At 44.5% G+C, this 13,089-nt stretch overlaps 1 protein-coding gene across 1 annotated transcript in view; it reads right to left on the bottom strand.

The window, feature by feature from the left end:
- Nucleotides 1-13,089, bottom strand: part of marveld2a (MARVEL domain containing 2a) — an 18,880-nt gene extending 5,791 nt beyond the window's left edge. The window contains exons 1-7 of the mRNA XM_037692694.1: nt 13,039-13,089; nt 10,158-11,126; nt 8,803-9,023; nt 5,032-5,052; nt 4,791-4,954; nt 4,526-4,697; nt 1,970-2,020 (exon numbers count right to left, since the gene is read on the bottom strand). Of these exons, the coding sequence (XP_037548622.1) occupies nt 1,970-2,020; nt 4,526-4,697; nt 4,791-4,954; nt 5,032-5,052; nt 8,803-9,023; nt 10,158-11,109 (1,581 nt within the window). The 5' untranslated portion in view covers nt 11,110-11,126; nt 13,039-13,089. The remainder of the gene's footprint in view (nt 1-1,969; nt 2,021-4,525; nt 4,698-4,790; nt 4,955-5,031; nt 5,053-8,802; nt 9,024-10,157; nt 11,127-13,038) is intronic.

Here is a 13,089-nt window from a genome sequence, read left to right as displayed (position 1 = left end):
CCCAGCCCCCGATACCAAGGGCCCCAAGCGCGCCGGCAGGCAAGGGCACACCCCACCAGGGGGCCGCGCGATAGGGGCGCGATGCCAAGCACCCCCAGTTGTATCAAAGAGGGGGCAGTCCGAGTCTCGGCCTAACAAATACCCATTCATACACATACACAATCACACTATCCCAACCTCAATCTCACTTTCATTCACTCAAAGACATACAATAACGATACATTGCTTAATTTGTCTCTAATAAACGGTTACGTACCACAGAGCTTTAAGGTTGCTGTAATTAAACCTTTACTTAAAAAGTCTGACCTTGATTCAGAAATTCTGGCCAACTATAGACCTATATCTAATCTAACTTTCATCTCAAAAATTCTAGAGAAAATAGTTGCATGTCAGTTGTGTGAACATCTACAAAGAAATAATCTGTTTGAAGAGTTTCAGTCAGGGTTTAGAGCTCATCATAGCACAGAAACAGCACTAGTAAAAGTCACTAATGATATTCTCATGGCCTCAGACAATGGACTTGTGTCTCTACTGGTCCTGTTAGACCTCAGTGCTGCATTTGATACAGTTGATCACAATATTTTACTACAGAGGCTTGAATATGATGCTGGGATTACAGGAACAGCTCTAAAATGGTTTAAATCATATTATCTGATAGATTCCAGTTTGTAAATGTAAATAATGAATCTTCATCATAAACCAAAGTTAGTCATGGAGTTCCTCAAGGTTCAGTGCTTGGACCAATACTCTTTACTTTATATATGCTTCCATTAGGTAAAGTTATTAAACAGCATGGGATAAATGTTCATTGTTATGCTGATGACACACAATTATATTTGTCCATTAAACCCAATGAATCCAATCAGCTACTTAGACTACAAGCATGTCTTAAAGACATAAAAACCTGGATGACCCTTAATTTTCTCCTGTTGAACAGACAAGACTGAGGTTTTGGTTTTTGGACCCGAGCACCTTAGGAATGAATGTTTCAGTCTTTCTCCCTCCTTAGATGCATTAATCTGTCCTCCAGTTCTAATGTTAAAAATCTTGGTGTTATTTTTGATCAGGACATGTCTTTTATCCCCCACATTAAAAACGTTACTAGAACCTCCTTCTTCCACCTGCGTAATATCACTAACATTAGAAACATCTGATCTAAAGATGATGCAGAAAAACTGGTCCATGCATTTGTCACGTCTAGACTGGACTATTGCAATGGTTTATTATCTGGGTGTCCAAATACTTCTTTAAAACGTCTTCAGATGATCCAAAATGCTGCTGCCAGAGTCTTAACTGGAGTTACTGGGAGAGGTCATATCTTTCCAGTTTTAGCTTCTCTCCATTGGCTCCCTGTCAAATCCAGAATAGAATTCAAAATCTTACTTCTAACCTACAAAGCCCTCAACAACCTAGCTCCATCTTATATTACAGATCTAGAAGTAAAATAAAAAATACTTTACTGACAGGAATACATTACGTTATATGATAAATCTAGGCTCAAAGGTGCATTTTAATGGGGTCTCTTTACACTCGAGTTCCCTGTAAGGAACACTAGGGCGCAGCAATGTTACTGGCAATAATGTTGAGTCTGACTCCAAAAAGAAAAGATGATTTTGGAAGAAAAGTAAGAAAACTAGGGGTTTAAAACATTTGCACAGTATTCTACATTTATATTTCATAAGAAATCTTTAAAAAAAATCTGCTGTTTGAGCTTTTACTTTTAGAAATCTGATTTTTTATTTTTAGAGAAATGTGTTTTTTTCCTCCCACAGATTTGTTTAAGATCTAAGAAGTACCAACAGCTAATTCCAGACGTTTGCAGCGTGTTTGTAGTAATTAGCTTTTAGTCTCTTCTCCCTGCCTCCATCCGTCTCCCCTGAGCACTTCTGTACGAGTGGATTAAAAGACAACCAGGAAAGCCTTTCTGTCCACAAAACAAACTGCGTGAAACCCGAGGCGGCGCGCTCACGTTTCTTTTCTTCTGGTACTCCTGCAGGATTCTGTTGATGCGCTCCACCTCCTACAAGCAAACAGACAAAGTATTTCACTCAGATGTCATTACGACAGACCGAAACTCGCTAGGAAAATCAGGTGCGGTGACGCAGCAGAAACAGCTGCAGAGCTGATAACAGCCGGAGACGAAACACGGTGAAAAGAGGAACTGAAGTCAGAGGAAGCTGCAGGAAAGAGTGCATGAAGGAAAACACTTCTAAACTCCAGGCCAGCTGTTTTACACATGGACAAATGAAAGGACGCAGCTCTTCACTGATACTGGAGCTGCAGAAGAGTCCGACTGATGAAGGCGTGGCTGCACGACATCACATGTTTGTTTTAACACGTCAGACTTTGACTTCTAGAGGTTCCTTCCAACAAACTGCACAGCTGTGAAGAAGCCATCATCATAAGCAAACACGTTCACTGAGCATTTGTTGGCATCGATACTTGTAGACAACACATGATTTTATATTTTGATTTCTGACATGTTTCAACAGAACTACCGTAAGTTCCAGACTATAGAGCGCACCGGACTATAAGCCGCGCACACTAAATAAAATAATGATTATTTTGTACATTTATAAGCTGCGGGTGTTCATGTTGTAACATGAGTGGCAGCACAGCTGCTGAGACAGATGTGCAGCTTGTTGTAGATCAAGAACCAACCTCCAGATGGAGTTTTATCTTCCTGTTCAACACAGAGTGAAGCCCACAGGTCGTCATGGCAACTACCTCCCTGTGGTTACTCTGCTGAACGGTCCAACACAAACTAACACGTGATGAACACACCAACTAGGCTAACAAGAACAGACTAATCACTAAAAGAACAATGATAAACCGATAACTGAAATGATTAACAATCAACATAAATTTTACCCATAATCCCTCCCTGAGGTCATGTGACCAGCAGTCAACCACAGCAGGATGCTACGATACGTACCGCTAACATACACAAATACGTACAGTACGGTTTTTTTCTTCCGAACAGAAGAAAGCAAAAAGAACACATATTTGCTGAGTTTGGTTTAAATTATCAGAAATATACATAAATAAAATAGAATAGAAACAGCCTTTTTGTCCCACGGATGGAATTAGCTGAAAAAGCTAAAATTAGCATCAAAAGAGCTAAATAAAAGCTGAAAGAGCAGAAAACGCTGAAACTAGCACAAAGAAGTTAATTAGGCTAAAAGTGGCAGAAATTACCAACAAAAATTTGAATTTATCTGAAAACAGCTGAAATGACCTAAAAATGCTAAAAAGCTAGCTGAAAAGGTAGAAGAAGCTGAAATTAACAGAAGAAAGCACAAAGAATACATTTTTGCTGAAAGAAGCAGAAATGAGCACAAAAAAGTAGAAATGATCTGAAAAAAGCTGAAATTAATAAAAACTAGAGGTGCACCGATTGAAGTTTTCTGGCCGATCACGGATTTTTAAAAAGTCTGAGCTGCCGATACCGATTTAGTTTAATAAGAGACACCGTCAGGAGTTAAGGTCACAATGCACCTTCAATTTTACAATATGATTTTATTGAAAAACAGACCATTGAACAATACAAACTGGTTTTAACTGGCCGTGAGGTAGAGCTCTGAAATATGAATGAAGTTCAGACAATTGTTGTTAAAACTAAAAAAAATCTGTAAAGTCTGTTTCTCATGCAAGTATCGGACGAGTTCCCAAAATTAAGGAAGTCAGCCAGCCGATTTATCGGTGCACCCCTAGTAAAACAGCTGAAAAGTAGCTAAAAAAGCAGAAAGAAGCTTAAATTACACGAAGGAAGTAGAGAGAGCACATTTTTGCTGCATTCGGCTGAAAAAAGTTTAAATGAGTGCAAAAAATGTGTAATTAGCTGAAAAACTAAAATTAGCATAAAAACAGCTAAATAGTAGCTGAAATAGCAGAAAACGTTGAAAGTAACAGAAATAAGCTGAAAAGATCATAACAAGATGAAAGAAGTTAGAAGAAGCACAAAAATATTGTAGTCAGCAGAAACAATCCGAAAGGAGCACAAAACAGCTGAAAAAAAACAGCTGAAAATAGCTGAAAAGTTTAAATTTGCAGCAGGAAGCTGAAAGAAGCTGAAGCAGAACAAAACGTGTAAGGAGCAGTTAAAGGTTGTAAACACATCTAAAGATCTGAAGGATGGAAAATGAGATCAATTCATTTTCTATGAGAACAAAATGGCAGAAAAGGCTAAAAATTTCAAAGAGCTAAAGTTGCAGCAACACCAAGAGTCACAGCAGGATTGTGCTGAAAGAGCCGAATGTTTTGGTTCATGATTTGTTGAAACAGCTGAAAACTGCGGGACGAGAAAGATGCTGAACAAGTACAGAAGAGAAATGGATCACAGTGACCGCTTCATAAACACGGAGACAACAAGATAAAGTGTTCCCGTTTGTAAAAACTCTCAGAAACATCAGCCGACGGTGCGGAGTTATAAACTGCCGTGGCAGCTGTGGTCGAGGTTCAGGAACAAGAAGCTTTGAAGTCGGACACGACGCAACGTTTGAGAACAAAGTCTGAGACTCGTCACCGTTTGGGTGGTGGGGTGCTGAGGCAGGCCACGCATCATGTCGTCCATCTCCTCAAACTTCCTCAGGGTGGCCTGGACCTCCGAGTGCAGCTCTTTGTACTCTGCGTACTGGTCGTTGAACACCGCTCGGTACTGGTCCCGCTCCTCGTCCGAATGGATCACTGGGTATTTTCTGCACCACGGAGACAGAAAATAATATAATTCCCATAAAATGGTTCAGAATGTAAAAGAATACTTGTTCTTCTGTGTTGTTAGGAGCACTTACCCGATGTAATCGGGGACGATGACCGGTTTGGGGATGTATCCTGACGGTATTGCTCCCTGCACAACCTTTGTGGGAACAGCTTTTGGTGGAGCTCGGATAGGAACCACAGAGGAACCCTGGACCTGCTCTGGATTTCTAGGAGTTGGAGCAGAATCTGTCACCACCTGAAAACAAAACAAGAAATGAGCTACGATGTCAAGAACTGAACCGTCCAATAATGAGCTTGTAAAAACAGCCTTACCACAGGTTGCATCTCAGACGGCTGCAAGAGAACAAAGAACAAACACGTGAACACAAAACGTTCAGTTCATTCACATCACACGTTCACGTTCCTTTGAAGACTGGAGGAACCCGACAGGAACATTCAGCGGCCTAAAGTCAGAGCTGAGACGCGCTGAGGCTCAACAGGTTAAAACATTTTCACAAACTGAACAAGTCTGGACCACTTCAGGACAAAAGTTTGGTTAGAGACGTTGGTCTGGCAGCAGGAAAAACAAATCCACTGCAAACGGTGGAAGCTGCTGAACGCTGTGTGTGCAGTGAGACAGGCTGCCTGCCTGTCTGTCTGCTGCAGTTTCACGTCGTTCAATGCTGAGGCGACTTTTAGACCTGGACCCGTGTTTAACACAACGCTGCAGCGATGACACTACAGAAAAACACCGAAGCTTCTGTCCCATTTCATTTGTTGTAGAAGGGAAACACCTGACGACTCTCCTGACAACACGTGTGTTAATGTGCTCATTTTAAGCAGGGCTTATTGTTGACACGTGTTCATGACGAAATACAGATGTAATTCATGTGTGTCATTAACACATCAGTTCATCTTCAGCATGTTGTGACAAATCCAGTTAAATAATGTTCGGCCGTGTTTTATTCTCCATTATTGTGTTTTAAATTGTTGTGTTTCTTTGTGTTGAGGTTTTTCCAGACTGCAGCGTTGTGACCGCCAGAACTGACAAACCTACAATGATGTCCAACAAAAACATGAAGGGATCAACTGATTCCTGATCTACCTGATCACACTGAAAGTGAATCATGCTGCAAAAATCAATGCTGTAACGCAGATAGTGGGGCCGGCGGAGGTGGGGGGGTCCTTCCACAGAACATTTTGACCAAAGTAGATGCTATTTCCTGCATTTTAATGGGTTGTTAAACTTCTCTGTTTACCTACATTTATAAACACTTCTGTAAACCCCCCCCCCCCCCTTACTTGACGGTTCCAAGCCCGACTCCTGTGTCTGTTCGCGGCAGCTGCCTGTGGGCTCCTGCCCCCGTACAACTGCCAGGTTTATCACTACTACTGTTAAATTACTGTTGAACCATCTGTGAGAGCTGATAATATAAAAACAATCCTTGCACACTGCCCGGTGCAGATTCTCCTGACTGGGCTTCACACCATGAACAAACCAGATTCCACAAAAGTTGGGACACTAAACAAATTGTGAATAAAAACTGAATGTAATGATGTGGAGATGGCAAATGTCAATATTTTATTCGTAATATAACATAGATGACAGATCAAAAGTTTAATCTGAGTAAATGTAACATTTTAAAGGAAAAATATGTTGATTCAAAATTTCACAGTGTCAACAAATCCCAAAAAAGTTGGGACAAGTTGCAATAAGTGGCTGGAAAAAGGAAATTGAGCTGGAAGACCAATTAACACTAATTAGGTCAATTGACAACATGATTGGGTATAAAAAGAGCTTCTCAGAGTGTCAGTGTCTCTCAGAAGCCAAGATGGTAAGAGGATCACCAATTCCACCATTGTTGCACAGAAAGATAGTGCAGCAATACCTGAATGGTGTTACCCAGCGTAAAATAGCAAAGATTTTTAAGTTATCATCATCAACCGTGCATAACATCATCAAAAGATTCAGAGAATCTGGAACAATCGCTGTGCGTAAGGGTCAAGGCCGTAAAACTCTACTGGATGCTCGTGATCTCCGGGCCCTTAAACGTCACTGCACCTCAAACAGGAATGCCACTGTCAAGGAAATAACAGAATGGGCTCAGGAATACTTCCAGAAAGCATTGTCAGTGAACACAATCCACCGTGCCATCGCCGTTGCCAGCTGAAACTCTACAGTGCAAAGAGGAAGCCATTTCTAAGCAAGCTCCACAAGCTCAGACGTTTGCACTGGGCCAGGGGTCATTTAAAATGGAGTGTGGCAAAATGGAAGACTGTTCTGTGGTCAGATGAGTCACGATTTGAAGTTCTTTATGGAACACTGGGACGCCATGTCATCCGGACCAGAGAGGACAAGGATAGCCCAAGTTGTTATCAACGCTCCGTTCAGAAGCCTGCATCACTGATGGTATGGGGTTGCATGAGAGCTTGTGGCATGGGCAGCTTGCATGTCTGGAAAGGCACCATTAATGCAGAGAACTATGTTCAGGTTCTAGAACAACATATGCTCCCATCTAGACGTCATCTCTTTCAGGGAAGACCCTGCATTTTTCAACATGATAATGCCAGACCACATTCTGCAGCAATCACAACATCATGGCTACGTAGGAGAAGGATCCAGGTACTGAAATGGCCAGCCTGCAGTCCAGATCTTTCACCTATAGAGAACATTTGGCGCATCATAAAGAGGAAGGTGCCACAAAGAAGGCCCAAGACGATTGAACAGTTAGAGGCCTGTATTAGACATGAATGGGAGAGCATTCCTATTTCTAAACTGGAGAAACTGGTCTCCTCTGTCCCCAGACGTCTGTTGAGTGTTGGAAGAAGAAGGAGGGATGCCACACAGTGGTAAAATGGACTTGTCCCAACTTTTTTGGGATTTGTTGACGCCATGAAATTTGGAAACAACAGATTTTTCCCTTAAAATGAAACATTCTCTCAGTTTAAACTTTTGATCTGTGATTTGTGTTCTATTCTGAATAAAATATTAGATGTTGGCACCTCCACATCATTGCATTCACTTTTTATTCACAATTTGTTTAGTGTCCCAACTTTTTTGGAATCCGGTTTGTAGAACTTCTGAACATGTGTGTAAGCCTGTTGTGCGTTTGCCCTTGTAAATAAAAAACTTAAAAATCTTCTCGTGCCCTTGAGCGTGGCTTCTTTGAGTCAGTAAGATGAACAGAGGACATTTTTATCCAACATTTTGGTCCTTCGAAGCCGGCCCCAACATCTCCTTGAACCTCCAGGTTTGATCTGAACCGTGCACGGGGGAGATTTAATCTTCTTAACTGAGAGTCCTCAGGCTGGAATTGCCGTATTTTAGTGAGGCCAGATTGCTGTTGGTTCGAGGGCGACGGGTGTCAAACAGAGCAGGAGAGAGTGGAGCCGCACGTAGGAGGTGAGAAGATTATGGGGAAAACTGGGATCCTAGAATTGTTTGATTTTATTGAACATGCTGTGAGGGATTGTCACGAAGGGACTTCCATATCGGTGTGTGTAACAAACCCATGCAACACCTCAGGATGTACTCAGGTGACAAACTGTAGGTATAAGCCAGTTGCAGGGTCAGCTGATGGAACCTGTACAAAAGGTGTTGTGATCGTTCTGAAACTAAATCTGAACATTTCAATTGAAAAGACCGGTTCTGATGATGCAGGAGGTTTAGCATTTCGCTGCACCTCTGCTCAGGTTAAAACAGACTATAGTTTTTATACAGGACCAGATACAAATACACATTTGAATGATGATCTTGACAAATCCATTTCAGCTGTGCCAAGTTCTCAGGATGCAGCATCCAAAGTTCTCAACCTCTTTATGAAGGACAAAAAAAGATGAGCAAAGACTACATAACCCGTTAGTACAAGATTATACCTTTTACTCATCTCGACATAAAGACGTTTTATTGGATAGAGTACATACTGGTACTACTCTACTCCCGATGGTTACCTCTGTCGAGATGTTGCCAAGATCTATATCTGATCATACCCCAGAGCCTCAACATAGTGCAGTCAAGAATAGGAACAGTAGGGATGTAACATCACTCTAATGAAGTAGAGATCCAGATCCAGAACCAGAACAAAAACCCATGGGAGCCCTCACCTGTCGACCGTACCTCTCCCGGTACCTGCGTGCAGCTTCGTGCCTCCACAGCTTGAGGCACACGATGGCTCCGATCAGATACACGACCATGGTGACGAAAAGAAAGACCATGGCTGCAATCTGACCCGCCTCCACGCGGCAGAACATACCGTTGATGCCGTTGTTGAAGTACGGGTAGAAACAGAGCCCTCCACGATTGGTGTCTCGAACGTAGACGATAGCTGAAGAACGGAAAATAAACTCAGATATATGGAGATACATGGAGTCAAATCAAAAGTTAATTTCAACAGATTTGCTGACATCTTGGAGGGCAGCCTTGAAACCATTTGTCCTGCTGCTCTGCTGGAAAACACTTCTGCTCGGATGGATGGATGGATGGATGGATGGATGGGTGGATGGATGGATGGATGGATGGATGGGTGGATGAGTGGATGGATGAGTGGATGAGTGGATGGATGGATGGATGAGTGGATGGATGAGTGGATGGATGGATGGATGGATGGATGGATGGATGGGTGTATGAGTGGATGGATGGGTGGATGAGTGGATGGATGGATGAGTGGATGGATGGATGGATGGATGGATGAGTGGATGGATGAGTGGATGGATGGGTGGATGAGTGAATGAGTGGATGGATGAGTGGATGAGTGGATGGATGGGTGGATGAGTGGATGAGTGGATGGATGGATGAGTGGATGGATGAGTGGATGGATGAGTGGATGAGTGGATGGATGGGTGGATGAGTGGATGGATGGATGGGACCTCCCTCCCTTCCTTACTTGGACTCCAATGTGTTCCCGGACCAGCTGAGAGATGTAGTCTCTCCAGCATGTCCTGGGTCTTCACCGGGATCTCCTCCCAGTTGGACATGCCTGGAACACCTCCCCAGGGAGCATCCTTACCAGATGTCTGAACCATCTCAACCAGCTCCTCTACGACACCCACATTCATACAGAACTCTACTACATCTCTACAAAGATAATCTGAATCTTTAGAGAACAATCAGAGCTTTATCACTTTCAGACACTTATGGGACACACATCGGAGACAAAGGTGTGTTCAGTGTCTTGCTCAGGGACACTCCAACATGTGACTGCTGGAATCAAACCCCCAATTCTCCCATTGGAGAATGTCTGCTTTAACCACTCATCCACAGCTGCCCCATCACTTACATGTAAATGTACATCAATGGTTATTTGCTAAGGGTTAGCATTAGCATTAAAGTTTTACCTGTGGTTCATGGGATATTTTGCTAACACTTAAACAAATTCTCACACTGGAGCAGAGACACCCTTTGGCCTTCGGCAATAAAAACAAACAATTTTGCTGATTTACAAACTTCCAGTAGGACCTACCTGCTGTCATGTAGAGCACCGCCAGGACCAGGTTTATAATGAACTCTGTCAGGGGCCACCAGTTGGAATCCATCAGGATAGTGCGGTAGTACATGGTCATCCCCAGGACCAGCAGAATCACAGTTACCAGCCAGGCCAGACCTGCCACCACCAACACAAACGGGGTCTTAGGGCCAGTGTAGTAGGTACCGTCCATTCCAGCGCCATAGTACCCAGATCCAAAAGACCCTCCGGGGGACGAGTATCCGAACATGTTGAACCACTCATTGTCTTTGTGGATGTAAGCACAGACACATGCAAACACACCAGCTCCCAGCAGCAGCTCCACACAGCCCAGGATCCTCAAAAGCCCCGCCCACGACTTCATGTAGCCATAGCGCTGGTGGTACTCCTCCACCCGCTCGCTGTAGGTCAGACCTGTGTGGTGCGTGTGCCCTGACAAGGACCCATCCTGTCCACCTAGAAGCTCCTTACGGGAATTGTAGCTGCTGCCCGAGCCACCATGTGGGTCCCGGTACGATCCAGGAAGAGAAGGGGATTGTGGGGGGGAACAGCGCACACCTTGGGTTGTGCTGTTGTTGTTGTTGTTGGATGAGGATGCAGGAATGGACCACGCCTTCTTGCTGCTGCGGTCACTTCCTCTGAAGAAGCTCTTCCAGGAATTGGGGATGAAGCGGTGAACTGGTTTAATGTCAATGGCAGGGTCCAATTCTGGACTGGCGTCGCCCTCACTGCCGCTGCGATCGAAATCTGGGCCAACAGGAGGATGGTCCGGCAGAGGCGGAGCAGGAAGAGGGTCTGCGCTCCTAGCCAGATGAGGCGCTCCCTGCTCTCTCAAAAGCTGCAGGTCGTAGGAGTCCGAATGGGATAAAGTGTCTGTGGGAACCTGGTCATAGTGCGGCGCCTGGTGGACACGCTCAGTGTGTCCAAAAAAAGTTCCTCCATTGGACATGAGGATGGTGATGGTCCCTGAAAACACACATCATGGACATTATATCAAAATGTTCAGTGAAAAAGATCTCAAACTCCAACAAATTTAAGTGTTTGCAGCCAAGTGACCAGTGAGCCGTGCAACCGTTTTGCTCTGCTCGTTTTACTGTTGTCTTTTTTAAACGCAGCTTATTTCAACGTGCACGCAGTGGAAACTATCAGGTGGTGTCTCCAACAGTGGTGGGCACAGCTAACCAAAACATTAGCTTTGCTAATGCTAAACCACTAAGCATCCATCCATCCATCATCTTCCTCCTCCTGTTCTGGACTCAGGTCTTGGGGGCAGCATCTTGAGCAGGGAGGTCCAGACCTCTCTCTCCACAGCCTCTTCCAGCTCTTCTGGGAGGACTCTGAGGTGTTCCCAGACCAACTGAAGGTCATAGTCTCTCCAGCGTGTCCTGGGTCTTCCCCGGGGTCTCCTCCCAGTTGGACATGCCTGAAGCACCTCCCTAGGGAGGCGCCATGGGAGCATCTTTAACAGATGTCTGAACCACCTCAGCTGGCTCCTCTGGATGTGGAGGAGCAGTGGTTCTCCTCCGAGTCTCTCCTGATAACTGAACTTCTCCCCCTGTCTCTGAGGGAGAGTCCAGCTCTTCAGAGGAAACTCATTTCAACCTCCTGGATCCACGATCTCATTCTTTCAGTCTCTACCAGAGTTCATGACCAGAGGTGAGGGGAGGAACGTAGACCGACCAGTAAACAGAGAGCTCTGTCTAAAACATTCTCTCATCTCCGTCTTGTGGCCGACTCGCTGATGCCCATGGATCATGTCTTTACGTCTGTTATGAGGGAACGCCTGCTGGATTCAAGTCTGCAGAAGACGATTCGACGCTCATTCTGCGACACGTTCCGTGTTTTCTGTATCGATGGATGGAATCGGTCTTGAATCGGGTCCTTGCAAATAAAACGCTGGTTCAAAATGTGCCGTGGAGCGAGCTGTTGTAGGTCAACACACTCGGTTCATGAATCACAAGCGTCCATGTCCCGCTCAGAGGGAGCTTTCAGACATCCGGTCCACCAGAACCAGAACTCCTCACACCAACGGGAGGAGACACCCCTCCTTCATTTTATTATAGAACGGTTTAGTCTTTATCTTTGAACAGGGAGAAGAGATGCACATGTACGGTGGACCAGAAGGGACAAACAGGTGAAATCTGCAACAGTGCACGTTCAACACGTTATTCACTCGTGAAAATTGTTTTTGTTTACACAAACAGTCACATGACCAGGCCTTGTTGTTCTTTGCTTTTCAGGTATTTACACCACACGCCGGCTTGTGTCTTGATTTTTTATCTATGTTTTGTAGAAGGGGAACGGTGGCACAGAGGATTGAAAAGGTGGGCCTGTGATCCGAAGGTCGCTGGTTCAATTCCCCAGACCGACAACATGAAAATGTGGGTGGGAAAGGTGAAACACCCACACGTGTCCCCACACTCATTTAACAACACTCTGGGCCCTTGAGCAAGGCAGCTCCCTGCTCCACACAGTGGCTGTGTCAGGACACCCGGAGTAAAAACAATGTGGGAGTTAGTTCGCAGCTGACTCGAACCGTGGAGCAGCACATTTACATTAATCTGTAATAAACCATAAAGATTACACATCAACATTTCCTGTGAGGGATCGAACCACCGACAGCAGGCCCGATAAACCCGGGAGCAGGACCAGAACTGGACCAGAACCAGGACTGTCCGTGTTAAAGGGACATTTTGTAGTTTTTTACTTTGGTCTCTCCGTGCTTCCGGTCAGCGGACACAAACTGAAGTTCGCCGCAGTTTTTAACACCGAACTTTTTTATTTACTTTAATTTCCACAAAACAACCGGGTCCCTGCGTGATTCCCGCCGCGGGCTCCTTCCGTTAGACTTTGAAAACCAGAGACGAGACCCGCTTACCTTGGTCGCTTCTTCCGGTCCACCTTACTTCACTTCTCCCATCAGGAACAC

Source organism: Nematolebias whitei, chromosome 18 (genome assembly GCF_014905685.2).
Source record: "Nematolebias whitei isolate Nwh7 chromosome 18, NemWhi1, whole genome shotgun sequence".
NCBI lineage: Eukaryota > Metazoa > Chordata > Actinopteri > Cyprinodontiformes > Rivulidae > Nematolebias > Nematolebias whitei.
Note: the sequence above shows the minus strand (reverse complement) of the source record. Positions and strands in the feature narration are given on the sequence as shown.